At 45.0% G+C, this 26,684-nt stretch overlaps 1 protein-coding gene across 4 annotated transcripts in view; it reads left to right on the forward strand.

Moving 5' to 3' along the window:
- LOC119387336 (ceramide transfer protein) overlaps positions 1-26,684 on the forward strand; it is a 608,660-nt gene that overhangs the window by 570,785 nt on the left and 11,191 nt on the right. For 2 of the 4 annotated variants that reach the window (XM_049413479.1, XM_049413480.1), the window contains exons 2-5: positions 10,763-10,861; positions 13,702-13,791; positions 19,039-19,113; positions 23,049-23,274. In XM_049413479.1, coding sequence (XP_049269436.1) covers positions 10,784-10,861; positions 13,702-13,791; positions 19,039-19,113; positions 23,049-23,274 — 469 coding nt within the window. In that variant the 5' untranslated portion in view covers positions 10,763-10,783. Of the gene's footprint in view, positions 1-230; positions 332-5,326; positions 5,500-9,372; positions 9,477-10,762; positions 10,862-13,701; positions 13,792-19,038; positions 19,114-23,048; positions 23,275-26,684 lie in introns of those variants that run through there. The other 2 variants (XM_037654691.2, XM_037654692.2) reach the window with 2 other exon arrangements.

Raw genomic sequence — 26,684 nt, forward strand, 5'->3', positions numbered from 1 at the left:
CTGCAGAGATGAAATGTCTCGGGGATATGGACACTGTTGAGCTGGTATAAGCACATAATGCCATTTTGAGTCGTTGACTAACAATTAAGTTCAGACACAGCATCTTAGATGTAAAACTCTGTTGTAGTATAAATCCGCTGTTGCTTTTTGAAGAAATGTACCTTTTAGAGGTGCGAGGAGAGCAAGTGCTTCCAGAACACTGAAGTTTGGTCCAATGTTTTGGTTGCAGCCGAAGAACAGAACGGTCACGATGGCAGCCCAATGATGAAGGATGGACTAGGCGAAGACACGGCGTCAAAAACTCTGGAGATCTTGGCATCTCGATTTAAAGGTAAATTTTCGTGGCATTCCTTTGGAGCGAAGTCTTCTTTAGCGTGGCTTAAGGTGCAAGTAAGGAAATAGTCACTGAGCCTCCACACCGTTTTCTACCACTGGGGCTAATTCATTGTAAGTGGAGGTTACCATGCAGACGCTGCTGCATTTGCATGCTGCTTAGCTGCTTGCATTCTGTGTATGGCGATTCCCTGCATGGTGAGTCGCTAGTCGGGTGAGCTGTTAGTTGCAACAGCCTTCTACGAGAACTGCTGTTTATGGCCCATTTCTCTCCTTTTTTTCTTTTTGAAGTCTGAAAATATGGCTTCATATAAAACATCAGCTGTTAGCTTCACAGAAATCATTGCCTCGGGCCAGGGCAGAAGTATGGGTCTGCAGCGTAAAAGAGAAGCATTCCGCCATGAAGGTTAATCCTGCAGCTGCAGCATTATCTAATGTTGACATGGATCGTAGCAGCGTTGCCTCGGACACGTCTGGCAAAGCACGTTGCTCAATGCTAGAGATATCGGAGACCCACTGTTTTGTTTTAGTCATGCCACACTCGCTGCAGTAGTTCATGTACCAGTGTCTTATGCGTCGCATAAACCCTTTTTTATTGAGGTATAATATGACTCAGTAGCTTGCAGGGAGTTTCAAACGTTTTCAAACAGCTTCATAACACTGAAGGGAGTTTGCAAAATGTTTAGAAAGACCTGTGTGGCATGATGAGTTTTCCACTGTCTGAAGATGTACAGTTTCTTGAATTTCTGTACAGACATGGAGGGAAATTTTAAGATTGAGTGTTGTTGCCCAAACACTGAGCCTGCATGGCATTTTGCAGTGTTAATTTTGGATGAACTTCCACCTAGTACACACAGAAACATTTATGAGAACAAAAAATCTTTAATGCAGTGGTGAGTGGCGGTACTGACAGAGAGATCCTTCTCTAGAAAATTGTCAATATGTAGACTTTCTTTCAATAAGTAGCTTATAACTGACTTGCTGAAAGCAGTGCATGTTTAAAGAGATCTGGCATCATGTTTTCACAGTGGCAGCACAATCCCTTTCTCCTGTTGATGTCATCATCATACATGAGCTCTGTTTATTGCTAAACTGACAGCTTGCCTATTAGTGCAGGAAACTCGCATTTGCATAAAATTAATCTAGCATGCATTTTTTGCCTGGAGCTTTTGGATTTAATTAAAGCCTCCATTCAGTGCTCACTCGTATTCCATGTTAGTACAACTGCCGCTATCTCTTACTCATGACACCAATGGTTTGTTAAATCGATGGCGTTAAAGAGCTCGTTTCGTAGAAACTCCGGTGTCGGCGTCTTCATCGGTATCGGCGTCGTTGGTTGTGAGTGAAAAATCATCATCTTGTCTGTAACTGAGAAATCAAGAAAGATGCAAATAAAATAAATAATAAAAATGTTAGGTTCTAGTGAGAATCAAACCCAGGCCATCTGCGTGGCAAGCAGATGTTCTCCCGCAGAGCCACGCTATTGCTTGAAACTGCTTCGGAAAAAAGCACTATATGAATGTCACGTAGTGGAAGGAGTCTCCTTAACGCATGCAATACTGTGTGGGAGAAGCGCAGAATCGTGCCATGCGTTAAAACATGTGAATTGTGCAACGAGTAGGTGTTATAAAGGCCCATCCATCACAAAGCAATCAGACATATTTAATCATCATCAACTGCAAGAGCATCAACAAACTGAGCAGCTGCATAGGTTTGCATGTTGCCTTACAAACGTGTAGTGGGCCCTTTGCTAATTCGCAAAAGGAGAAATTATGGCGCAGCGGGCACTTAACAACTGTACTTGCAGTAGGCATTCTAGGATAAATTTAAACGGCCAATCCTAGGCGAACAGTCGTTCGTTTCCTTACAGCACGGTTGAGGCATGCACCGAGAACCGAAGCCAGGCTAGCAATTGAGAAGGTGATGCGCACGGGGCCCAATTATCCTATCGCATTCTACTCTTCAAGGCAAAGCTCAAGTGTCCTCCAAATTTTTTTTTCTTTTTTAATTGGTATTACTTGATCAGGCTGAGTTCTGTGCTTGCATGCTATGGCGGCTATTGTATGGTGGCTGTGTGCTGCCTTACGAGCTGCTAGGGTGCCATTTTCATTATTATGCTCTTGCAGGTGCTGTAGTGTAGCTTTCTATGGAACTTAGGTTATTGGAATGGTATGCCTTACAAGTCAGCTCTTTTTTTCCATGTACAGTAGAACCCCGCTGTTACGTTCCTCAATGCTGCGTTTTCCCGGCTGTTACGTCGTTTTCCGCCGGTCCCGGCATAGCTCCCATAGGATACAATGTATTGGGAACCCCGCTGTTACGTCGTAACTGTCGGACCGTTCCCGTATGATACGTCGCGAAGTGCGCTCGGAGCCGACTGAGTGACTACCAGAGAGAGCGGCCATGGTGCATTTTCACGCAGCTTGGCCTGTTTGACCGTAATATTAGCCGCATGAGAGGCGCAAGCAACAGAATCTTTCAATTGATGCAAACAAAAGCATGGCCTTCGAGATTCAAATTGCAAAGATGGCGTCTATGACGTAACTGTTCGCGAAAGCAAGGCCTTCGAGATTGGCATTTACTATTGACAAAAGCATAGCCTTTTGAGATTTGCATTGCACAAACATGGCGTGCATGACGTAATTGCTTGCGAAAGCAAGGCCTTTGAGATTGGCATTCACTTCTGCCATCGCGTTGGCGTAGACTCATCATCATCGTTATTTGTCGGAGAACGGGAGGAGTTCGAGCTGGTTGGAGCGCGCATGGTCGTGCGTGCGGTTCGCGGTCGGACTCGCCGCGCCAGTCGTGATTGCGTGTGCTTAGTTCTTTCATGCCTACCGCTGTTGGTGTTAAAAAATCACATACGTTGATTACATTTCTGTGGATGAGGCCGTCCTTAGCTCCGCGTTTCTATCCATCGACTAGATCGCGGCTGAGCGCGCCAATTTTCGTGCTGCTCGTAAGAATTGAAATAAAATTCTGTACCACTAAATATTTTGCCGTTTTTCCTGTTTTTCGTCTCTTACGTTTCCCGTCTCTTACGTTTATTTCCTACGGTCCCTTCAATAACGTATCAGCGGGGTTCTACTGTATATCAGTAAATATTATACAAAGTATTACAGAACCTGAGATAGTTCATAACTCATTGGGAACTATTCTGTAGTATTTGTGCACAGTTCTCTACGAAATATCGGTAGCTAAAAGTCGCCAGTGCGAGTCAGTGTAGCGTCGTTCCCTTATTTTCTCCACAAGGGTATTGCCTGTATCTTATCGTGTTGTGGATCAAAGTCCAAACGCTAGTGCTTTGTTGGCACGACCTTGTCAATGCTCCTTCTTGATAGCTTGTGTTCTGCACAAAAATAACTTCATGATATGTTATCTTCTGGTCTATGTGAAAGAGAGCATTTAATTTCTCTTCTTCAGTAGATATGTGCAAGCCTTAGCAAATATTTGCATGACATATTTGCATTCTGGCTTTCTTGTCGATTTTGTAGTAATTTGTAGTGTGCTTCACTTGTAACATGCTGTAGCAAGTGAAGAATTTGAAAAGAAGCTGGCGTAGCACACCAGGTTGTCAGACCAATTGTCTTGCAACCCATTGAAGTTTGTTATGCAGTGAAGACTATATATAGGGAAATTTTCAGGGTGTAAATGGGAAATCATATTGAAAACAAGTGCTGCACTGATATATTCGAGAGCAATCTGTGTCTGTAAGAAACTGTTTTGAACATGAGGCAGAAGTATTATTGAGGATTTAACATTTCTTTTTGTCTTGTCATAACAAAAGTCAATGACAAACTTGCAAAGTTAACTCTGGACTTAACGTGCTGCAAATGTATTCACACCAGACGTCTTTTTGCCTGGGTCACTTCAGTACACAGTTTGGGACTGTGGGAATTTTTTTTTCTGACTTTGGAACTATATTTTTGTGCATCTTGGTTTTTGTGCTTTTGCCACACAGTAATGCTGAGCACATCCTGGAACAGATGTTCAAATGCTTGAGAAGAGGTGTGGTTCAGCTGGTAATTTTTTCTTGTAACTTACTTTATAACTAAGTTAAAGTCGTATTATAAAAATAAATGGAGCACCCTTTCCAGGTAGCATATGGCAATATTTTTTAGAGCACTGCATTCATGCTGCAAAACAGAAATTTCTTTCAGATTTCACAGTGGCAGCATTTTTTACCCTGGGCCATGAAATTAGCATAGCGTTCCTGAATTTTTGTGCAAATTATTTTGCTTACTTTTTCAATACCAAGGTAAAGAGTGTCAATTTCTTTCCATACAAATTGAAACTTTTTGAGCATCTTGCTTTACGTGTTTGCCCATAATGACCTATTCTAGTTGTGATGTTCTAAGGGAACTCATTGGTGCACAAGCTTAATAGGGGAGGATATTCCTACTTGTCATCAGATGAGCATGTTATCACTTTTGTTGCCAGAACATTGATCAGCTGTATTAGCAAAGACCAAAATTCAACAGTGTGGCAGTTGGAACTGCCACAGTGGTCTAGTGCTTATGGTGCTTGATTGCTGACCCGAAAGTCGTGGGATTGAATCCTGGCCGCAACAGCCGCATTTCAATGGAAGTTAAAATGCTATAGACCAGTGTGCTTAGATTTAGGTGCAGGGGTTTGAAATTTCCGAAACCCTCCTCTATGGCGTCTCTCATAATCATATTGTGGTTTTGGGATGTAAAACTTCAAGAATTGTTATTATTAACAATGTGGCAGTTCTTGCAAGTTGAAACTGAATTTTGACAGTGTGTTGTTCTGGCTGAGGTAAACCTGCGATACATCTCACTAAAATACCTACCTATAAATTTATGTAAAACAAAGGTCAATCAGAGCTCCAGCTGTCATTTCGTAATATTTGCCCAAGAGTTAGCTGAAGCAGGGTTGAGATTGGAAACCATCCCAAATTTTGTGCCTGGATGCGGCAAGATCCCTCCCAACATCGCCCTTCAGTGAAGTTACTGATGATGTCTGCATCCAGAGAGCGGTGACCGGCGACGGTCACCCGCTGCCCCAGGGATGCTTCCACCGGTCGACTTTCGTGGTGAAGCCATCACGTTCAAGGCCACCACTGCAGGCATCCTAGCCACTCTGTCTCACTGCATCGACCTGATGGCACAGCGGGAGGAAGCCTGGAAACGAAAACTCGAACGAGTGAGTGTTTTTTGATCCACCCTTCACACTAATGTTACGTGGTAAGGTGTGTTGTTCCCAGCTGTAAATGTTTTGGTACAGCGGGACCTCCTAATTGAAGGACATAGATAGGATAGACTGCCACACCTAAATTTCAGCCTTTGGGGGTTCGTGAAGCTGCTGGGAAGCTTAATTTTATTGTGATAGCAATTATATGGACACTCTCAGTGGGACTGTGCCGTCGGCAGCGCCGTGCCGTTCCATATATGCATAGATATGTATATATATTTGTAGAAACCACAAAGAAAAATGGTCCAAAAGAAAATTTTCCGGAAGCACGCATCTGGAAATTTGAATCTGTGACCACTCGCTCTGCAGCGCGATGCGTTAAATGACATTCTTCAGCATTCTAATGGCAAGCTATTTATGTACACCATTTACTGTTGGTGGTATGCAGATCTTGGAAGTGCATCAGCGTGGCAGAGGCTTGTTTACTATCACCTGCGAGATGGTGCTAATGTTCAAAGTGCATGATTGAAAGCGTGTCGCCTCGCTCACCTTTCGCCGCAGTTGGGCTGCGCGCCTCCGGTCCTGTACTTTGACCTACAGGGCACGGTGACGCGTGCTCATGCGCTTGTCTCTTGAGGGAGTTCAACACATGGCTCCTAGCTGCTTTGTGTGTGTTGTGCTTTCATTGCAAAGTTTGCATTGAAGCCATAGACCGCACGAGGGTCACTTCGCTCACTACAGCAGCATGTGTTTGCTAAAGGAGTGAGCTGCTAGGCTTTCTTCATATGGCACTCCAATTTGTTGCTATCACGTTCATTGCTTTGCCCTTGCAGCGAAACTGTGACATTTTTTTTAGAATTCTATGCTTCAGGAGTTTTTGGGGTTGGCTCTATGTTTCTCAGGCAATCAGTGTGCTATAGCTTAAATGGGGTCATACAATGCCAGGGTTAAGTATAGGTGGGAGGAAACTGGGTAGCACTCATCTCGTCACTTTCTCGCTTGAAATTGTGATGCGTGATCACAGCATAATCGGCAGCGTGTGTACAGGCCGTGAAACCATTGAAAACCCTCAAAATTTCAAAGAACATTTTGAGGCCCTCAAAAGTCCTAGAATTGCTTTTTTACTTGAACATCCTTGAATTTCTTGGCAAATGCTGTCTAATATTGACTGTGTGAATTGCTTTCACTGTTAGATAGGTGTCCATCTGGCAACCTCCCTGTTTTGTAAACAGTACGCTGGTGTGAGTGCACATATCCTGCACTGTATGGCTTGTGTGGAATTTGAGGCATCACCATGAGTGGAGCCAGAGACGTATTGGCCTTCTTCATACCATATTTACTCGAATTTAGGCTGCCCTCGATTCTAGGTCGACGCCCGAAATTCGCAAGGCCAGAGAAAAAAAAAACTTGCCTCGAATGCAGGCCAAATGCAGGCCTGCGTTTCGCGAGAATGTGTTTAAAGCACGACTACACTGCACGACCGCATCCAGAAAAGTGACCAACTCTGCGCTCGTGCCTCTGCCACCTCTGCGTCACGCGACAAGAGGAGAAAGGGTGCCAAAGTGCGTGGCATTCGCCGGCGCCGTAATCACGTGACCCGATCCACTTTTGCCCGCCTTTGCCGGCATGAAATCTTGCCGGCTCGACGACCCTCGCTGCATGAACGTGGGACTGCGAGATTTGAGAACAGTGGACAGTACGAAGCAGGCGGACGCTGTCAGCCTGAGTAGGCATGGGGACCACCACTCTGCCGCTGAGCCTGAGCGACCTCGTCGCCATGCAGCTACCGTAGGATGTCGCGAAAATGAGCCTCTGACACGCATGCAGAGCCGTCTGCATACAGTAGCCTGAGATCGGCGCATGGTGAGCCGCCATGCCGCTAGTGCGGCCGGGCCTTTAGGTAGCTGGCGGCTGCAGTCAAATCATGGTACTCGAATCTAAGCCGACCCCCCCACTTTCGCACTTAGTTTTTTCGAAAAAAACATCGGCTTACATTCGAGTAAATACGGTACCTTGCCTACTTATTGTTTGTTTCATTTCCCTACCTGTCTGTCTTCTACTACTTTCCTTCTCTGAACACACTTTGAGTCCACCTTCAGCACTTCTTTTTCCTCTATCTCTCTCTCTCTGTTGTGCGAGTGGTGTGTGAAGTAAAGCTGCTGATTCTAGTGTAAACAGCTCAACGAATACCCGTTGTCCTCATGCAGCCAGAATTAAAAAAAAAAATTAAGGCGTGTGTGAGCCTGATGCCAAAAGGAGGAAGTCCTAATTAAAGCTGCTGATCATGCTACTGACACTCAGTGATTGCCTCTCACACAGTGTTTGTTCTACAAATACATGTTGTATTTCTACAAATACATGTTGTCATGTATGTTGACTCTACATAGCAAATTATTCACTGAGCAGCTGACCATAGTGACACGAGTTCACTTCGTATCCAGTTCAGTCTACGTCAGAGTTCAAGAAACAGGAGAGGCTTGATTACTCTAGGCAGCCAAAAAAGTGTTCATGGATCAAATTGTCAACATGAGATAAAACAAGAACTGGAAGCATTTACTGCCATTTCAACTGCTTCAGCAGATCACTACATATTCAGTGCAGCGTCCCCTTTGCTGTGAAGTCAAACAGCCTGTCAAAGACTGAAAGAAGTAAAGCGGGAGAACTGGAGAACGTTACCTGGGTAACTCAGGAGGTGCCCCAGGAGCTGCATTGATGCTGTAAAAATTTGTGCATGCTGGCTACATAATGTGATTAAGACTGGGCATTTCTAGTCTAATTTTTGTATTCGAGCACAATATAACTTTACTTGGGATGCTTCTCTGCTTCATTGAAAAACCTTCAAAAGGGACTTGAAACTCCTTGAAAACCTTCGAATTTTGGCCTTCGAAACCTGTATGAACTCAGAAACTGGTATCAAATTTGCCTTAGCACCAGTACAAAGTATTCTTGATTCATTCTGGCTTGACAGCGTCTACATTTGAGAGTGCCTGTGAAATATTGATAAGGGGGCACTAGCCTTGCAAAGAACGTAAAGAATGTCTTTTGTGATAAGACAGAATTGTCTAGGTTATCACTATTCCATTTTTTATAGGTTGGCATCAGTGCTGACTTTGGCAGCGAAATCACGTTCCTTCCACAGTAGTCGTTTCAGTTTATTATTTATTCATGCTACAATTCGTAACGTACAGATAAACTTATGGACAGCTTACCGTTCTGTCTCCGTAGCATTGACACTGACAAATCAAGACCCATCATGGTAGCCGAGGTATTGGGGCATCGTGCTGCTGAGCTTGCAGTTGCGTGTTCATTCCCTGCTCTGGCTGCTGCATTGCAGTGGGATTGAAATGCATGAATGTTTACATTTTCTTGAAAGAACAGCAAAAGGTCAAAATTGACCTGCAACCTTCTAGTACAGTATGGGTCATAATTAAGTTGTGGTACAAAAAATTCCATTTAATAAATTAAGACATGATTGCGTGATATTCCACACCTGCTCCCCGAAAGAAGAAATGGAAGTAGAAATCACATATGTGGCATTAAAGCTAAGCAGTTTTCATGCGTACATATTGTTGTGCGTTCTGCCGTGTGAGCTACATTATATTGTCCCTGTTGTACTGCCATGGTAGATGCTGTTCAACTTTGTTGGAGCCTGCCTGCGACAGTTTGGAGGTCTTTTATTTTTCCCCTCCGTTCTCAACTGTCAACATGTCCCATGGAGCAAGCCTGTTATCTTAGTTGGCCTCTCGGGTTTCATGGCTTGCAAAGAAAGAGAGAGAGACTGGGGAGGAGGAGAGAAGTTGTGCCCTGCCCCTCTGTGCCTGATATGCAGCCTTGTCTGTCAGGCCAGTCGGGAAGGCAATCTGATCTTTGCCGGTTGGTGGCAGATGGCACCGTGGTGCTGTCGCGCTCGCTTCTCCACCAAGCTGACGAAATTCTGTTCCTGCTTGTGCGTTTGCCAGATTGGCTGCTACCCGCAAGATGCAGAAGAGGTTCGCTCATGCAGTCCATCTCCTCTTTTTCTCTCCCCCCCTTTCCTTGTTTGATTTATTATTTTTTGTCACACGTACGCACGTCACGTGTACAGAGTTGTATCTTTCTATCTTGTTTGACAGCCAAGCGTACATTCTGTTCTGTTTTTTCGCCATCTCTTTGTTCGAGCAGAGAAACTAGTATCTCTGCCCGAGCCTTTTTTTTTTTTTTTTTTTGCTTTTTGTTATCTAATGCGGCTTGATAAACTACTGCTGAGATGGGCAATGTACGTTTCTGACAACTATTAGTACTGATTGGGTATTGAGGGACGTACACGGGGCTGCTACCATTGCTTGTATGGGACACACGCTTTGGAGGTTGACTGAAAGAAGAAAAAAATAGCTCTTGATTCTTGACACGGTTATTGTTTGCTTGGCAAAGCACAAAAAGCAAGACCTTCAAGTGTTCAGTTCTTGTCTCCGAAACTTGTTGGAGAAAGATTCAGCCATTGACAAGCTGCTAGTGTTTTCTCGAAGAAGCTTTGAAATTGTATTCTGGGAAACTTTATGCAGTGTGAAATCAGTCAGTACGCAGTACGTAGTTACTCAGATAAAACAAAAGTCGCTGGTATCTTGTATGTGCAGCTTCTTATCTGCAGCTACATAACTTGAAATGCGGTGTGGCAATGGGTCAGTAGTGTGAGCAGCTCAGGACAGACCAGCCTCGCTCCTGTACACGTCTGAGACTTCATAGTCAGACTGCAGAGGCACCCTGCCGTTGTCCATAATAGTTGGAAGTGTTTGTCTGCGTAGGGCTTGTGAATTTTAGTATGTTTGCAAAGTTGGAGCAAACATACGTTTGCTTCATGGATTCGGTTCATTAATTTTTAGCACAGATATTACGAGAGCATGTTTGTGTCACATTTCTTACTCTTTCAAATAACCTTAACGGTAGACCAGGCTGTAGATATGCTATTAGGAGGATGTTGAATTTGCTGGCATGCCACATTCCCGCTCGTCGCTTTCAAAGTGGGCATACGAAACAATTGACACAGATGATGCCTCGACACTTTTGTGAGTGACGGAAGCTGCAGCTATGTGTTCGTAACTGGGAAATACAATCCAAAGCAATTCGTTGTTAGAAATGTTTCTCGACACGTTGAGTTTATAACAGGAAAACATTGTTCTGGGCTTTTTTGTTCTGTGGGTTCCACGACACTACCAGTGTGTAGCCACAGGTTCAAGTAATGTGCCAAGACTTCGAACTAAGTTTGTGTGTCGTCTGAGGAACTGTGCTGGAAACGCAGGAGGTGGACAAGCGCAAGAAGATGGAGGAAGCCTACAAGCAAGCCATGTCCGAGGCCAGGTCACAGCCGCCGGCTGTGCTCGGAGGCCCTGATTACGAGGTGAGAAGCATTTGACCCATTCATTCATTTGTTCATCACAATACAGTTGAGTCCTCAAGCACCTACATTTTTCGTATGCGATCGTTGCTTTCGATACCGTGCATGCTTGCTTTGATGTACCTGGCTACATGGGAACTTAGAAAGGACTAAACGTGCTAGAAAAGGAGCTGCTATCCTAGATTTGATGCAAGAGATAGATAGAAATCGCGAGCGTCATTGTATGAATGGTATGAATGACTGCTACAGCTGGGGTTCCGAACAAGGCTTGGCATTAAGTGGCTGTTTTTGTACACATGCATGTTTATTTCATCTGTGAGAACCATCTAGGTATCTGTCAGTTTATTTTTATGTGCTAGTGCCATTTAACCAATTAAAACAAATTATCATTGCAGTGTGCATTCTGCCCTTTTTTGTTAAACTATATCGCACTAAGAAGAGAAGTTGCCTGTCTGAACAAAATCGTCAATCTTACTTTTTCGTTAGTCCCATATTGCACATTGTTTTTTAATGGTCTCCGAGAAACATAATGGGGTTTCATTGTAGTTCAATATATTTTAGTATTTTTACTCATACTTTCGAGCATGAACAGCTTTAAGGTTAACAGGTCTGCAGGGATTACTCATGACCTGTTGATTAGAATCTCATTTATTTTTCAGTCAACAAGGAGCTTTGCTGTTGAGCATTTAACCTCACTGAACGTTAAACGGGTACTGACACAAAAATTTGCAGTTTTTTTTTTTTTTTGCGTCAAATGAAAGGCCAAGCCCTCAAGCGCCTAGAAAATGTATTGCTAAGCGTGAGTGCACCCTGGAAAACTAATTACAATATGTATTTAAAAGCTAGCTTCAGTTCGTCCTGTATCCTGACATCATGACACGGTATGAGCTTCTCGTCATGTGCTCGCGCAAGATATTGCGACGTTTCCGCGGCCGCTTAGCACCTTGGCTCTGTTGGTGACGCACAAGCGGCCATATTGGAGTTTTGGTACATGACGTCATCGCAACTAGCCAGATTGCTGTGTGAAGTCACCAGAATTAGTACTGTAGCCTGACGTCAAGCTAGTGTCGATGTCGGTAGGTACACCGTGGAAAAATTGACTTTAATATCAAAATAAAATATTTTATCAACATTTGCTGAGCTTCACACTTTCTCAGAGTCGTTTCTGTGTACAGGAGATCTGTATGGCACAGTCAACTCACATTCAAAAAATGGTGTCAGTACCCCTTTAATATGGGACAATATTGCATAGCTAGTTTGGCCTCCTGAAAGCAATCCAGGTCTTCATAATAGTTGAAAGAGTTTATAACACACTCAAATCTGCATTGTTGCATGCAGCAAAAGAAAAGTTGAGAAAGCTTTGATCAGAGCCTCAAAAGTTAAGATAAAGCGAGAGGCGATGGATAGTGTAGGTGCTAGTGACATGGTTTATATGCATTCGTACACTAGGTTCCAGCCGCATTCCAAGGGCAGTACATTTGAAACAATCTGCTGTTTTCATACACAAAGCATACTTTGAAGTTGACATCTGGAGAAGATATTTCAGGCGCGCCGAACTTCTGGGAACTCAAGGATTCCTTTATTCATAGTTCTGGTAATCGCTTTTGATGACATTGAAGGTGTGAAAGAAGCACCAGAGAAACAGTTAACAAGCAAAACAGTTTGGTGCCTAGAGAGCATATCTGTTTGAAACAAACAGGCCGAGGCAACGACAGCAAGAAACAAAGGCTGGATACTTGAGACCACGCATATGCCCACTCCACACGTGGTGTGATTCCTAGTGCGTGCAACCCAACACCACGAGAGCTTCCGCTGCTCCATTCACAAAGCAAGGGCTGAGGCAGCTTGTTTAGTACGTCCTGTGGCTGCCTCTAGAATCATAATCATGTCGTCTGGGCTGATATATATACGAGTATGTGTGTGTGTGTGTGTGTGCATACCTGCCAAGTCTCCCGGATTACCCGGGAGACTCCCGGATTTTGAACGTTTCTCCCGGTTGTACGGGTCATAGGAAAATCTCCCGGAAATCCAGTTTTGCCCCGCGCGTCCAGTGCTTTGTCTGGCCACATGAGCAAAGTTGTCTGGCCACATCCTAAATGTGTTATAGGTTATATCAGCCGTTAATATTTCGTAGATGATGCTCTTGTGTACACACAAAATCTTGCCCGATGAAATAACCGGTAAGCAAGCGACGACAGGCCTCACACGCGGAGCGATGTTATCGCATGTGCCCTTCGCGCCACGTTGACGGCCGGGTCGTTTCATCTCTGCTTCAACCGCGTTCGTCCCTAGCGCTAGCGCGCTTTTACTCGCACGTGAAACAGACGATGCGTAAGCGATGTCATCGCTCAGGACTCTGTCAGCTGGATTTTGTGGTCGCCGCTGATCTGTACAATGTCCATATAATTGCTATCGCAGCACCCCCACCTCCCGCGGTCGACATATTTTATACCCCCCCCCCCCCCCCCCCCCCCCCCCCCCCCCCCGTTGAGTAGATCTCCCGGATTCCGTTTCTCCAAACTTGGCAGGTATGTGTGTGTGTGTGTGTATATATATATATATATATATTTGCATTGTTTTTATCAGGGTTGTTCCTTATCACCGCTGAAAGGGTCACCAGAAAAGAGCTTACGTAAGCGTTGCTTCACGTGCTGGCTATCTGTGAAAAGGATGTCTTGTTGAGTTGTGGGTCTTGTGTCTGAGGCACTGAATTAAAACACGTGTGTTGGGATTTGAACCAATTTTTTTTAAGCATATCATTAGAAAAGTAAACACGTGCAGTTATTTGATTGTGTCTTTTACCAGCCTGCCTTTATCTTTTTCCTCACTGATTGTTCGTGCAGGAGGGACCACACAGCATGATTAATGAAGACGAGTTCTTTGATGCCATTGATGCTGCACTGGACAGAAATGAGCAGCAGGAGGAGGAGCGGGTAAGATGACCTTGTAGAGCATTCCCTATGACCCTCTCGGGCACATGTTGTTCTCTGCCTTAACCCTTTCAGACGCCAGCTATGAAGAACTGTCTGTAAATACGTCAAATCGATACAACATTCTTTCAAGGCACTCAATATTCTATTGCAACAAAAATAATGTCATAATACATAAATACGTTAGGCTAGAAACGTGGTGCCAATTCGCTTCCAGTTATGTCCATGTAGAGCAAAGAAAAATTACACTTTTGTCGTGGATCGCGGGAAGCGGCACGTCGAATGACTCGTTAAGCATAGTAGTGCCTTCAGCAAAGTGATCGTATGCAACAGTACACTGCAAAATGAAGTTAAATGAAGAAGACAAATTTATTATGCATGAAGTTCAATTCATCCAAAGCTCAATGTATCTTCTTGTTTCTTAGTGCCCCTTTTGATACAAATAACAAAAAAAGTGGTGTACACAATTGTGTACATAGCGTCTAAAAGGGTTAAAAATATTTTTTTTTAGTTTTTTGATCGATTTTTATGAAACATGGTGAGTTTGTGTATATTTGTGTGCTGATTTAAAATACTATGCAATTATTTTTTCATTATAATGTGTAGTCTTTGAATTACAAAATATTTCATGTGCCTTTTGGGGAGCAAGATTTTTTCTAAACTGAGAAAGTTAGAAAGCAAATCAGCATATCACAACAATCTGGAATCATAACTGCATGCAGTGCAAAAAAAGATGGATGCTCTAAACCCATTTGAACAACAGTTATGGTATGTTGAACAATCACGAGTGAAATCCCAGCTTGAAATTGGCTCACTCGCAAATTTTCAACATATTTTGTTGCACTGCACACAGTTCTGATTCCAGATTATTGTAATATGCTGATTTACTTTGTAACTCTCTCAGTTTAGAAAAAATCTTGCTCCCCAGAAGGCACGTGAAATATTTTGAATTTAGAACTGTGCATCACGCTAGAAAAAATAATCGCATGTTTTAAATTATCACCCAAATACAGTCGAACCCGTTTATAACGAATTCGAAAGTGTCGCGAAAAATGGTCGTTATATCAGTAGTTCGTTGTATATGGACTCGGCCTTAAAAACGTGCGCTTAGCGGCCAAGCCGTTTTTTTTTCTTTGTGCACTTTTATTAAAGTGCTAACAACCCCTTCGGTGACAAGCTAAGCCTTTTCGCGTCGTGAAGCGACGCCCGCTGCGTGCTCACGAGTGAATTAACCGCCTTTGCAATGAGCTGACACTGTTTCACCGAAGCGCGGTACCGCGACGTGAAGCCGATCATCCCTGGCTAGTTGCGTGCAGCGCGTCGCCTACTCGGGTCGCGGAGTCACTGCCGGGCCGCTTGCTGTATGCCGTATGCGCGCGTTTGTACGTTCTTCGTGCTTGCTTCACACCGGACCGTGCACGGGTGCGGCGACTGCAGCCTCTTCGTTCAACGCGGCGAAAACGCATTTTGCAAGCAACGCGCACTCTACGTCTCCGCGATGCTCTCGCGGCCCTGCACGACGATGCGCGGCGCACTTCAGTTGTCACCTACTAGTCTGTCAGTGCATCGACGTTTCTCGGTGCCCGCGCCGCTCAACAACAGCGAGCTACTTTCGTTTCTACAAAGCGACGCGCACTTTAAAGCGGTCTCGCACGACGCGGTGGCGGCGAACTTGCGAACGGCAGCATGGCTAAGCATGGCGCGCTCGTACCGCCGTCAATCCGCAGTGTGCGGCGTACGCCACACGCGCAGCCGTGCAGATATATCTACAGATGACTGTGATAAGGTTGTCGGCTATAAGGCATAATGACACGTTCATCGACGGCCGCCACCTCGCCTTCGCTCTTGTCTGATGCTTATCCGCGAAGGCATCGCCGCAATCGCGCGGAAGTCATAATCACCGATCGACCGGTCTCTGCCGTTACCGAAAAGACGGACGACTTTTCGCGGCACATTATGGCGTCGACGAGTTTAGGGACGCAGTGAACCTTTTTGCGATGGAGAGTTATCGCGGTTATGCCTTCTTGCGTTCCAAGGCATTGTTTGGTTCATCGTAGGCGGGCGTAGCTGCAGAGAACGGCGTCAGGAAAGGTTACTGTGCGAAAGCTGACCGCAAGGCTTCATGCTGCCTACTATTTTTTTTTTCCTCACTGCCATTCTACCACTGAAGAAACGCCTGGAAAGTGAGCGACGTCGCTCGCAGCGTCCGAAATCTCCGTGCGGTGCTCGCCGATCTGAGCATCTCAGTCGCGAGTAAACTGGAGCGAAGCACGCGCGAGCGCGCGCCCCTGTCACGCTTTAGAAAGCATGTTTTAACTTTTTTTCGCTTCGTATGCGCCGTATTTTTACCGCGACCGTGTCTGAAGTGTTCGTTGTAAAAGTAGGAGGCTTTGAAAAATGTTCGCTATATCTGGACGCAGCTTCAATGGTTAGCATAGGAAAATCGTAAGTGAACCCAAATATGGTCGTTATAACCGATAGATCGTTATATGTGGGATCGTTATAAGTGGGTTCGACTGTATACATAATCTCAGGAAGTTTCATCAAGACTGATCAAGAAATAAAGAAAAACATTTTGAGTGCCGTGTTCCTCCTTAAATTTGTTGTGCTTCTCTTCTCATCACGAGTCTTGATGATTTTTGTCAACGCTGTCATCAAGAGCAGTGGTTTAACCACTGTTCCTTGCTTGACATTTTACCTTCTGTTGTTTTAATTATCTCCCCCGAAAGAATGTGTATTCTGGGCTCGAATGTTGAAAGGCAGGCAGCTGTGTTGGGAGTAAAGCAATCGTTGTTTTCATGCATTTTAACCCAGTTGTGAGAGCACAAAACTCATCTTGAAGGTTCTCTTCTTTTCTACGTCCTTTTCTTGGTTGAAATTTCACTTTCACTTTGCTTTCTGAAAAGGGCCCTCACTAATTGCAACCGTTACAGGCTCTAAATCAATTGGGTTAGCAGCCCAATCTTCTGAAGGAATGTGGCTCTTAAGCCAAAATTCACAATCCAGATAAAGAAAACTTAACAGTTTTCTTTATCATTTTCGTGCCCTTTACTCACATTATGGGCATATAAAAAAAGCACAGCAATAAATTACAATAAGGTTAGTTAAGGGGGGACATGGCTTGTGGAGACAAAAAAAATCCTCAAAGAAAGAAGTGTTTTTTTTTTATGACAATATTGAGATCGACAGCTGTTATTTCGCTTGTAAAGCCTAACATAAGTCTTATAAGATCAGTATTTGAACTGCACTTTAGATCTGTGCAACGAGTACAAGCTGAACGTTAAATGTTTTTGGGTCACTAATTCAGCTTGTCAGAGTGATATATCATGATCTAGAACAGCTAGAGCTGTAATTGCTTTTTTAACATACAGCCCAAGCTGTGTATCACAAAGTGTGCTGAGAGCAGAATTTTCATTTTCTCCTCATAGATTTTTAAAATTTGATTGTTCTTTCTTCACGGCAGTCGTGGTACAAACATTGAATTTCAATCACCTGCAGAGTGACTAGTTATGATTCGATCTGAAAACTGTTTTCAGCGTTGCACTTATTGCATATTGTAGTATCTAGCTATCTGATAATATACACTTTCTGCTGAATGGTTTCTTTCCTATTATATGTGGAAACAGTAGAGAGGCAGCTCTGTGTATTTTGTAAACCAGTTTACCTACAAGAACAATTATTGCATATTTGAAATCAGCATGAAAAACTAAGCAAGTTCATTTAGTTTTATCAGGCTTGAACATACAATACAGCGAATATCTCCACAAGCCATGTCCCCCCTTAAAAAATAGATTTGAAAAAATGAGATAAGGTTGCTTTGTGAATAGCGCTTGACGTGATGTAGCACAGAATAATGTTGACTTGGATACAATAGAATTGTGTGACAGTCAGAGTAACTACCATAGTGGAAGTGTTTGTTGCGCGCTGCAATGGGAGCAACATTTCACGCAGACATTCTCATGAGCGTCATGTGATGATTTGGGAGCGCTTACCACGCTTGTAAATGTCTACTTTTATCAGACAGCTTGATTTATAAACAGTCTGTCAGGTTGTCTGTGGTGATAATACTTGAATGATAGGCTGCAAGTGTTTTTTGGTTCAACATAATGGGGTAGATTAAAGGAAGATTGTCTATTATAATGCAAGAGAGGCACTTAACATATTATCTAGCATATAAATCCAGACCACATTTACAACCGTGACACAGCACAGTTCACCTTTGTGGGACACCTGATCAACGTTTGACATTTCACGGCAAAGCATTGTGTGTTTTCCGTTTTATTTTACTTTTGTAAGTTGCATTTACTGTACTGACATGCCTTGTTGAAGCCTATCCTAGCGGGCTTACCAACTTAATTTTATTGTCAAGCAATAAATAACTTGTCGGAGCTACAGCTGTCACCCTTGAAGCTTCATTCGTCAGACGTGACACATGTATCCCTGTCACGAAAGAAGGCTCATTTTGTAGCATTTTTGTGTCGTACTAGTTTTGTTGTGCCCTGCGCTGTGATTGCAGTGACCTTTGCTTTTAGATGCGAAGTATCTTATGGCGGAGTTCAATCCGGTGGTGGTGGTGGTGGTGGTGGTGTGCGGCGTGACCACCCTTACTGTGCATGCGCGCACCCTCTCCACACACCTCCTCTCCACTCGCCCTCACCATTCCTCCACTCCCCTTCCCCTCTCCACTCCCTCTCCCATTTCCATCCTCTCCACTTCCCCTCTCCCATACCCCTCTCCACTTCCCCTCTCCCCTCCCCCTTTCCACTCTTCCTCTGAAACACGGGCTAGACATGCCGAAATTCTCTCCTGCGCAACGCCGCGATGAGCACCAGCGCGTGCGCATCCCCTCCCCCTCTCTCTCCTCTCCTACGCTGCCCCCCTCTCGCACGCCTGTAGACCGCGTTCCCCGCTCGCCCTGTGAGAATTAACGGTCAGGCTAGAGGGAAGACAAGACGCGCATAGCGTTCTTCTTCGCGTTCCACGACGCGAGGTCGGTAGCATGCCCAACGAGCGCCAATGGAACGCGATCGTGCAAGTGCTCCGACTTTGCATCGCCTCATGGTCCCCTTTAGCGGGAAATGGTGTAATTTTTTTATTGCATCTTTGCCTGATCTATAATGTAAAGTCGTTATAAGAGAGTTTATTCCTTTGTTTCTTTTTAGCTCTGCCAGGAGGACCTTATTCACTTTGCTTTGAAATTTGCTACAATGGTGTATTTAATCTTGTTTTTTCTTCTTTTTTTTCTTCAAGCGTCAAATAAAGAACAGGGTACGAGAAATGCTGCGACCAGCCTCCGCAGCATCTCAGCATCCTCTCTGGAATGAGGTTTGTACACTTTTATCGTTTAATTTCTTTTCGTTCCTGCTAACGGCCTCGCTTGTCGAGGAGACTCTTCTTTTTCTTTTGTTTAAATTGTGCCAGCTGCTGTCATTCACCTCAAATAAATTGAATCACCTTTTTAAATTTTTTACGTGTTTCCTACCTCAATCTATCTGCCAAACGTTTGTACTTGACCTTATTTCTGGAGTGGACAAGCTTTGGCCTAGATTATCACAGTGTAAACATCGTGACAGAACTTTTTTTGTGAGACCCTCCTTTCGTTAATCAGGAGCTTTCTGGCTGTGCGCACACTCTACGGACAATTGCTGGGAAGATCAGTTGTAACGATTAGTTGCTGTTGTAGCAGTTATCATGACTAAGAAGTTTAAGAGGACCATTAGGTACATAACCCCAGCATCGGTAAGCCGTTCCACACTACCGACTTCTCTTGTGTATATTGCATCTCTTTAGTTGACTTTTTACAGGTAAATGCAGAGTTAAAGGTTACTGGGTGCTGAAGTAAATTCATGGTTCCCCGTCTTGTGTTAACCTTTGCAGTTTTGACTCCTATTCGCACCAAATATAATTTTTTTCCCTTGTGTCCATTGGATTCGATGTAATTCGATTCAATTTAAGCTTGATATGTAGTTTTTTTTTGTCATTCCATTCATCATACATGTAAATGAGTGTCAACGGTGAACAGTGTTATGGAGGCCTTTAGCAACGGTATTTGCAAGGAGTGTTCAAGTAAGAGAAGTCCCCTTCATCTTAGTACACACATTCAAATAAAAACCATCTCTGTATACAGATATGTAGTTTCTAAATGAAGCAAAACATAGAAGTTGCATGGAATCCATATGACATTAAAAAAAAATGTATTTACAATATTTTATACGTATAGTAATTTACAAATGGATGTTTAGTAAAAGGGAAGCTTGTCTTCAACACAAGAAAGGTCTCACACTTTGTGTTTCCAGAAGAATCTTCTGTAATTTGTGAAGGGGTAAGGGCTCCAAATCTTCTTGCATTTCTACACGAGGCTGGTTCGATAGACTTCTAGTAATAGGCTGCCGTGTAGCAAGAGTTGCTCATGCTGCTAGCCTTAAACACCTGGTTAAACCCGCTTGTTGTTGCATCCTACCACCACCAGCTGAGAGAGGTTGGTAATGAGGAACAACAGAGAGGTCATCGTATGCGCTGCATCGCTTGCACTAATCACACAGTGGGAGAGCAATTCACCAGGTGCTCGTAGAGTAACTCAAAGATGGAGATACGTGTATTTAGATTTAGGTGCATGTTACTGAACCTCAGGTGGTCGAAATTTCCCGAGCCCTCCACTACTGCCTTCCTCATAATCATGTCATGGTTTTGGTACATACTAAAACCTGAACAGTTATTATGAAAGATGGGGATGCATAGTTTGTTCGGTAAACGCATGTAGGGCCATTAGGTAGTTGAATGTGACACCACAGCACCGCACATCATTTTAAAGAGATGCAAACTTGGTCGGACCGGTTAAATAATAGAAATTGAGAGTCTCGTACCCGAAACATTTATTTTTAGCAATGAGCATTGTGTTACGTTTTGTTCAGAGTGACTGAGTTCTTTGACATCATCAGCCTAGGCAATCTAAATTTGTTTATGCCAACCAAAAATATTCCTCTGTAGGCCTACAATCTGTCGAATGAACTACTGATTTTGATTTTTTACCTTTGCCAAACTCGGAGGCTTTCAATATAAGGATTCTTGTTGAATCACAGAAATGTGTTCCGTGAGTTCGCCCAAGAACTGGTGGATCTGCATGACCACTGTAGCTCGCTAAATTCGGATTTTCCTCATACATCATGCTTTGTAAACCTATCGTTACATGTGTTGCTATATTAACAGTCACCTGAAGAAAACTAAAAAAAAAATGTCACAGTTTCGCCGCAACGGCGAAGCAATGAATGCGATAGCAACAAATTGGAATGTAACGTGAAGAACGAAAAGCTGCTCGAAATTTCCAGCGCGTAGCTCAAGCGCAAAGGATGCACGAAAAGCACACACACAGGACGAGCGCGAACTATTACGTGTCACAGTCGACACTTAAAGCGCGCTGCTCAAACATAAAGGACGCATGAAACGAACACACAGGTATACACAGGACGAGCGCGAACTAACAACTGCCGCAGTTGTTACTTATTTCTGTTTGAACAACGCGCTCGTTTCACAAATGCAGCCGCTGTCCCTTCGCTCGCTCTGTAACTTCAGCACGGACATCGCGGTCAAAGCACGAGACATACAAACAGACCCTCCCCACACCCCACCCCCACTCCATGAGAAAAGCGCGCGCACAGGCGGCCATGCCCTGTAGGGCGAAGTGCACGGAGGTGTGAGTGCATCACTACGAGCGGGGCGACGACCTTTAAAGCGCGCTCCTCGTGCACTTTGCGCCATCTTGCTGGTGAGCAAGAAAGCATGCTGAAAGACGGTACTCTTCGTGGCCTAGCCGTCTAACGCCGTGTGCTGCGGAGCGAGATGTCGCCCGTTTGATTCCGCGCGTCGGAACGTATTTCTGAATTATTTTTTTTTTGTGGCTTTTGTATATTGCCACGCCCACTTCTTGTCTTGTTTTGATGTATTCGGGTTTGACCGGCAGGGACGGTTATCAACGCTCGACGCTGTCCGCGAAGTAGTGTTCTAGAAGCGTCGCGATTGTAGTAGATCGGTTTGTTAAGATTGCGCCCCGCACGCGAATGTTCCAGTTTTGTCTAGAGATAACGCCGCCACCAGCGATATTGCTGGAAAGTTCGATAGCGCCTGTATAAAAGCCGACGCGCTTGATCGCTTGTCAGCTGATCGACGGACGACGCCCTGTTCGCCGCTATCATTGTACAGCGTGTATTGCTGTAGTTCTAGTTCTCATTTTCCCGGCCACAAGTTCGGCCCAAATAAACAGTTTCATTCTGCAAACGCCGACTGCTGTCTTCGTCGACGTCACGACCACGTGACATCTGGTGGAGGTGCTGGGTAGTCGGTAGCCACGACGATCCATTTATTTCCGCAAGTCGACGTTGGGAACGGCCCCAGGAGGTCCATCCCGATCTGCTGGAATGGTCGCCGAGGAGGCTCGATCGGCTGAAGGAAGCCTGCTGGTCTTGTGGGCGGTGTCTTCCGTCGCTGACAGTCTCGGCACGTCCTTACGTAGCGAGTGACGTCGGCGGCAAGGCGCGGCCAGTAGTACTTTTCTTGTACTCGTGCGAGCGTTCGGGAAAGTCCGAGGTGTCCAGCCGTTGGGTCGTCGTGCAGGGCATGCAAAATTTCTGGTCGCAGTCCCGAAGGTACAACGATAAGGTAGCTGGCTCGGGCCGGAGTGAAGTTCTTCTTTACGAGGACGTTGTTTTTCATGGAAAATGATGCCAATCCTCGCCTGAATACTTTTGGGACAACTATGGTCCTGCCCTCCAGGTATTCCACTAGACCCTTCAGTTCCGGGTCGGCTCGCTGTCGTTCGGCGAAGTCTTCGGTACTTATGGCTCCCAAGAAGCTGTCATCATCCTGGTCGTCGGGCGTTGGTGGGTCGACGGGGGCACGAGACAAGCAGTCGGCGTCGTAGTGTTTCCTTCCGGACTTGTACACGACAGTAACGTCAAATTCTTGAAGTCTTAGGCTCCACCGTGCGAGGCGACCTGAAGGGTCCTTCAAGTTAGCTAGCCAACACAAGGCGTGATGGTCGCTCACAACTTTGAACGTCACGACCACGTGACAATATATATATACACATATACATATACGGGCCCGCACGGCGACGCCGACGGCAAAAACCAGCCGAGAGTGTCCATATAATTGCTATCGCATTAAAAGTATTGTACGGCTGTGTCACGATATGTATTTGATTCTGTCAGCTATGTGTCAAATGTTGGCAGCCTTTCAGTTTGTCTCTCTGTTCATTTCTAATGCAGGTGGAGGATATTACAATGGAACAGCTGCGCTACGCCAAGATGGGCGTTGGTGAGGGAGGCTGGCAACTGTTTGCCGAAGACGGCGAGATGAAGATGTACCGGAGAGAAGTGGAAGAGGGTGGCATCGTGTGCGACCCCCTCAAGGCAGTGCACGTGGTACGCGGTGTCACAGGGCGCGAGGTCTGCCACTATTTCTACAACCCCGAAGTGCGCTTTGACTGGGAGAGTGAGTGCGCTTTGTTTTGGCCGTTGGTCTTTGGGTACTTTCATATCTGGCTGCCTGTGTACCTAGCACAAAACAATGTTTTGAGCGTGTCTTTCTTTATAGGAAGTGCAAGATCTGTCCGTAAATAACCACCAAAGTGTACACTACGGGGTGTGTTAATTAAGCAAGCACCTGGCTTGTTGATACCATGTATACTCGACCAAGGGCTGCAGTAATCTGAGAGCTGCTGTCCCAATTTAGCAGCAGCCCAAAATAAGGAAAAAAAAAGAAAGCTTAAAGGGACACTAAAGGCAAAATACAACTCGGTGTGGACTTTTGAAATACCATTCCAGAAACATCGTATAGTGATTTTTTCGTGCCGAGTAAATGCTTAGTTTGAAAGAAAATCATGTTTTAGTGGTCCGCATGCTGCTAGCTCAATTCAAAACGCCCACCTCTCAAGGACTTGTGACTTAAACACTCCCCAAAGCCACCTTTTGCGGGCGCTACGCCAGCACCTCCCGTTATGTGGCAACACTGCACCTACACTGGAAACGCACGCAAGAATACTTCTTGTTATGCTGGTTTTGCCAGCCACTGCCGCTTGCATTGTAATGCGATGTTTTCCGCGGAAGCGCTTGATACTCGGGCACTGCTGTGTAGACTCTGGAAGCTGCATGCGAACCGGCTGTCAGTGCGGGAATACAGCTGGTCCATGTGCATGTATTTGAGCCGGCGCCATGCCGCCAAAACGTAACACAAGCAACCCGTGAAATCTGTGTGCGCAGCTTTCACTCGTGTGGTACACGTCAGACCAATGTTCATCCCCTCCGAGGAGTCATACGGAAGGCGCCTGACAACTCATTTGGCTTTGAGGCACGTAGAGGGACGGTTGACGAAAACAGCCACAAGAATGATATGTAGCCCTTCCTACTAATGCATTTCTGCTTTTTTAAAATCTTGAAACCATTTCTTTATCCTTCCATTGCCCTTACGTGGGCATGCAGCATCCTGACAAGACCGACGACATAGCGCTGTGGGGAAGCATTAATTTGAAGGGCGAGTTACACAACTTGCTTACGTTACGGTTGATTTCATAATCCTCTGCACGAGAAAAAAGTGAGCACACGAGTAGATTTTATTGTCGTTGATCCCACATTCATGGAAGTGCGGCACTTAGACGCTTAGACACTTCAAGCCTAGGAGTTCCCTGCATGGCGCACATAGGAAAGTCGATTTCGTTGCTGCAACAGACATTACATGGACGTGGCATTTTCTCTAAATTGCACTTAGAGCGAGTATCGCAAGTCAGCAAAGCCTGTGCAGCAATACGCGATAATAAAAGTACCCTTGAGATGCGACTACACAAGCGAATACTACTGAGACACGACCGTGTGAGCGGAGCGTAGCCCGGCGAAAACGGAACTTTCGAACCACACACGCCGTTCTCCATAGTAACGCCAAGTTCTTTTTTCCGTGAATCAAAGAGAAATGTACAAGCAGCATTTTATTACATCTTGTAATGCACGGAATGTTATTTTTTATTATAAGGAGTTTGAGTACTAGTGATTAATTGTACTCTAGACTCTTGACGATATCGGGTTCATTCTGAAATGTCCCACTGGTGGCGCATATCGTGTCCTGCATTTATCTTCATTTCTCTATTAGTAGAGGACTGCTGTTGATAATATTGACGTTTTAGACGTTCTCAAACATTGACCTCTCATTCTGAAATAAATTAGGTATTTGCCTTTAGTGTTCCTTTAAGAAATTATTTGAAAATGCTAACTACCATAAAAACCGGAATATAGGTCGAATTTTTTTTCAAAAAAATGCGATGAAAAGTCTACCCTTGTCTTATATACCGGTCATTGGCGGAAAAAAATGTGGAAGTCTCGCAACAGTGGGCAGCTGAAGTCGGAAGCCTCCATTGCCATCGTAAGCATCAGCGGCGGCGGGCTGGCGGCATCGTTGGGCAACGCCATTTCGCTTTTTCTTCAGTCAAGTGTGGCTGCTTCGGTTATCCGCTGTTTTTATTTTTCCGTTTCCTTCAGAAATGAGTGGTAGCCGACAGCAGTTTACGATAGGCATAGAGTTTCTTACAATAACCTAGAGAGGAAACTGGCGCTGCGATCGTTCAACCACCATGGGAATGATGGGAAGTACAGGCTTCGGATTAGATTGCGTTAACTAGCGAACTGTCTGCGGATCTTTTTCCACAGTTTCAGTTTCGTTCTTCGCGAGGCCTGGGTAGTGGGGTGCGTTGCAAAGCACTCAAGCGGTGCCTTTGTTGTTCAAAGAGGCTGAAGACAATTGGATCTCTTGTTTTGCTGCGATGTCGCAGCTCTACAGGTTGTATATGACAGTTTTAGCGAAGCGTCGTGCACTCACCGCTGCGCATAGATGTAGCGTCCCATGCCAGTGCAGGAAAGTGCATAGAGTTCACGTTTTGTGATAAGCGCTACTTGTCAAAACGCTTTCAAATCGACTGCAAAACGACGGCGAAGCTAAGTAGACGCACCGCCACGCTCCTCTGACTTGACTTCACAACAAAACGAGAGATGCGTTGGAGGCAGGCCACTTGGACAGACGCATCTGGCATCGCAGCAGGTGATACGTTAAGTGTTTCTCACTCAATACGGTACTGTTATTTCCATAAATAGATAATGCGTACTTTTGAGGGAAAGATAAGCGCGTTTGTTTCAAGTGTCGTAAAGAAAATAATTCATTATATTGTGATGCCAAATCTGGAACACAATTGCGGAGCAATGCATACCCTGGGGGTTAAATTTGTCCAGGTTTGGTTTCCCTCTCACGATCATGCAAACTTTTTGCAATAAGCTTTACGTACAAAAAAAATGAAGCAAGTTTTAATCCGAAATAACTTAATATCGCTTTGTTTTACGCTCAGCAAACAAGCGTTGCGAATCTCAAGAACCTAATCCATCCGAAGCCTGTACTTCCCATCATTCCCATGGTGGTTGAAGCGCCGCTCAAGGAGTTCGCGTAGACACTAGCGCCAGATTCCCCTCTAGGTATTATTGTAAGAAACTCTATGACCATAGGCTTTAACAACCTGGCGGCACAACGAGAATTTGGTGCATCGGAGAAAAGCGTCCGATACTGGAGGAGCCAAAAGCAGCGCATCACATCCTGCAGCAACCAAAGAAAAACTTCGTTTCGAGGACGGACTGCAGTGCACCCCGAACTGGAAACGCTACTCGCCGAGTTCGTCCGGGAGCTGCGTGCAAGGTCGCTACCCGTGACAGCGGAGTGCATCCGCATGAAAGCTCTCGAGATAGTGCGCGACTCTGGGCTCACGAGGGCGCAATTCAAGGGCTCACCATCATGGGTGCGCCGATTTATGAAGCGGAAGGGCTTTGCGCTGCGGCGGCGTACTTCCGTGTGCCAAAAACTGCCCGAAGATTTCG

Source organism: Rhipicephalus sanguineus, chromosome 3 (assembly GCF_013339695.2).
Source record: "Rhipicephalus sanguineus isolate Rsan-2018 chromosome 3, BIME_Rsan_1.4, whole genome shotgun sequence".
Classification (NCBI taxonomy): Eukaryota; Metazoa; Arthropoda; class Arachnida; order Ixodida; family Ixodidae; genus Rhipicephalus; species Rhipicephalus sanguineus.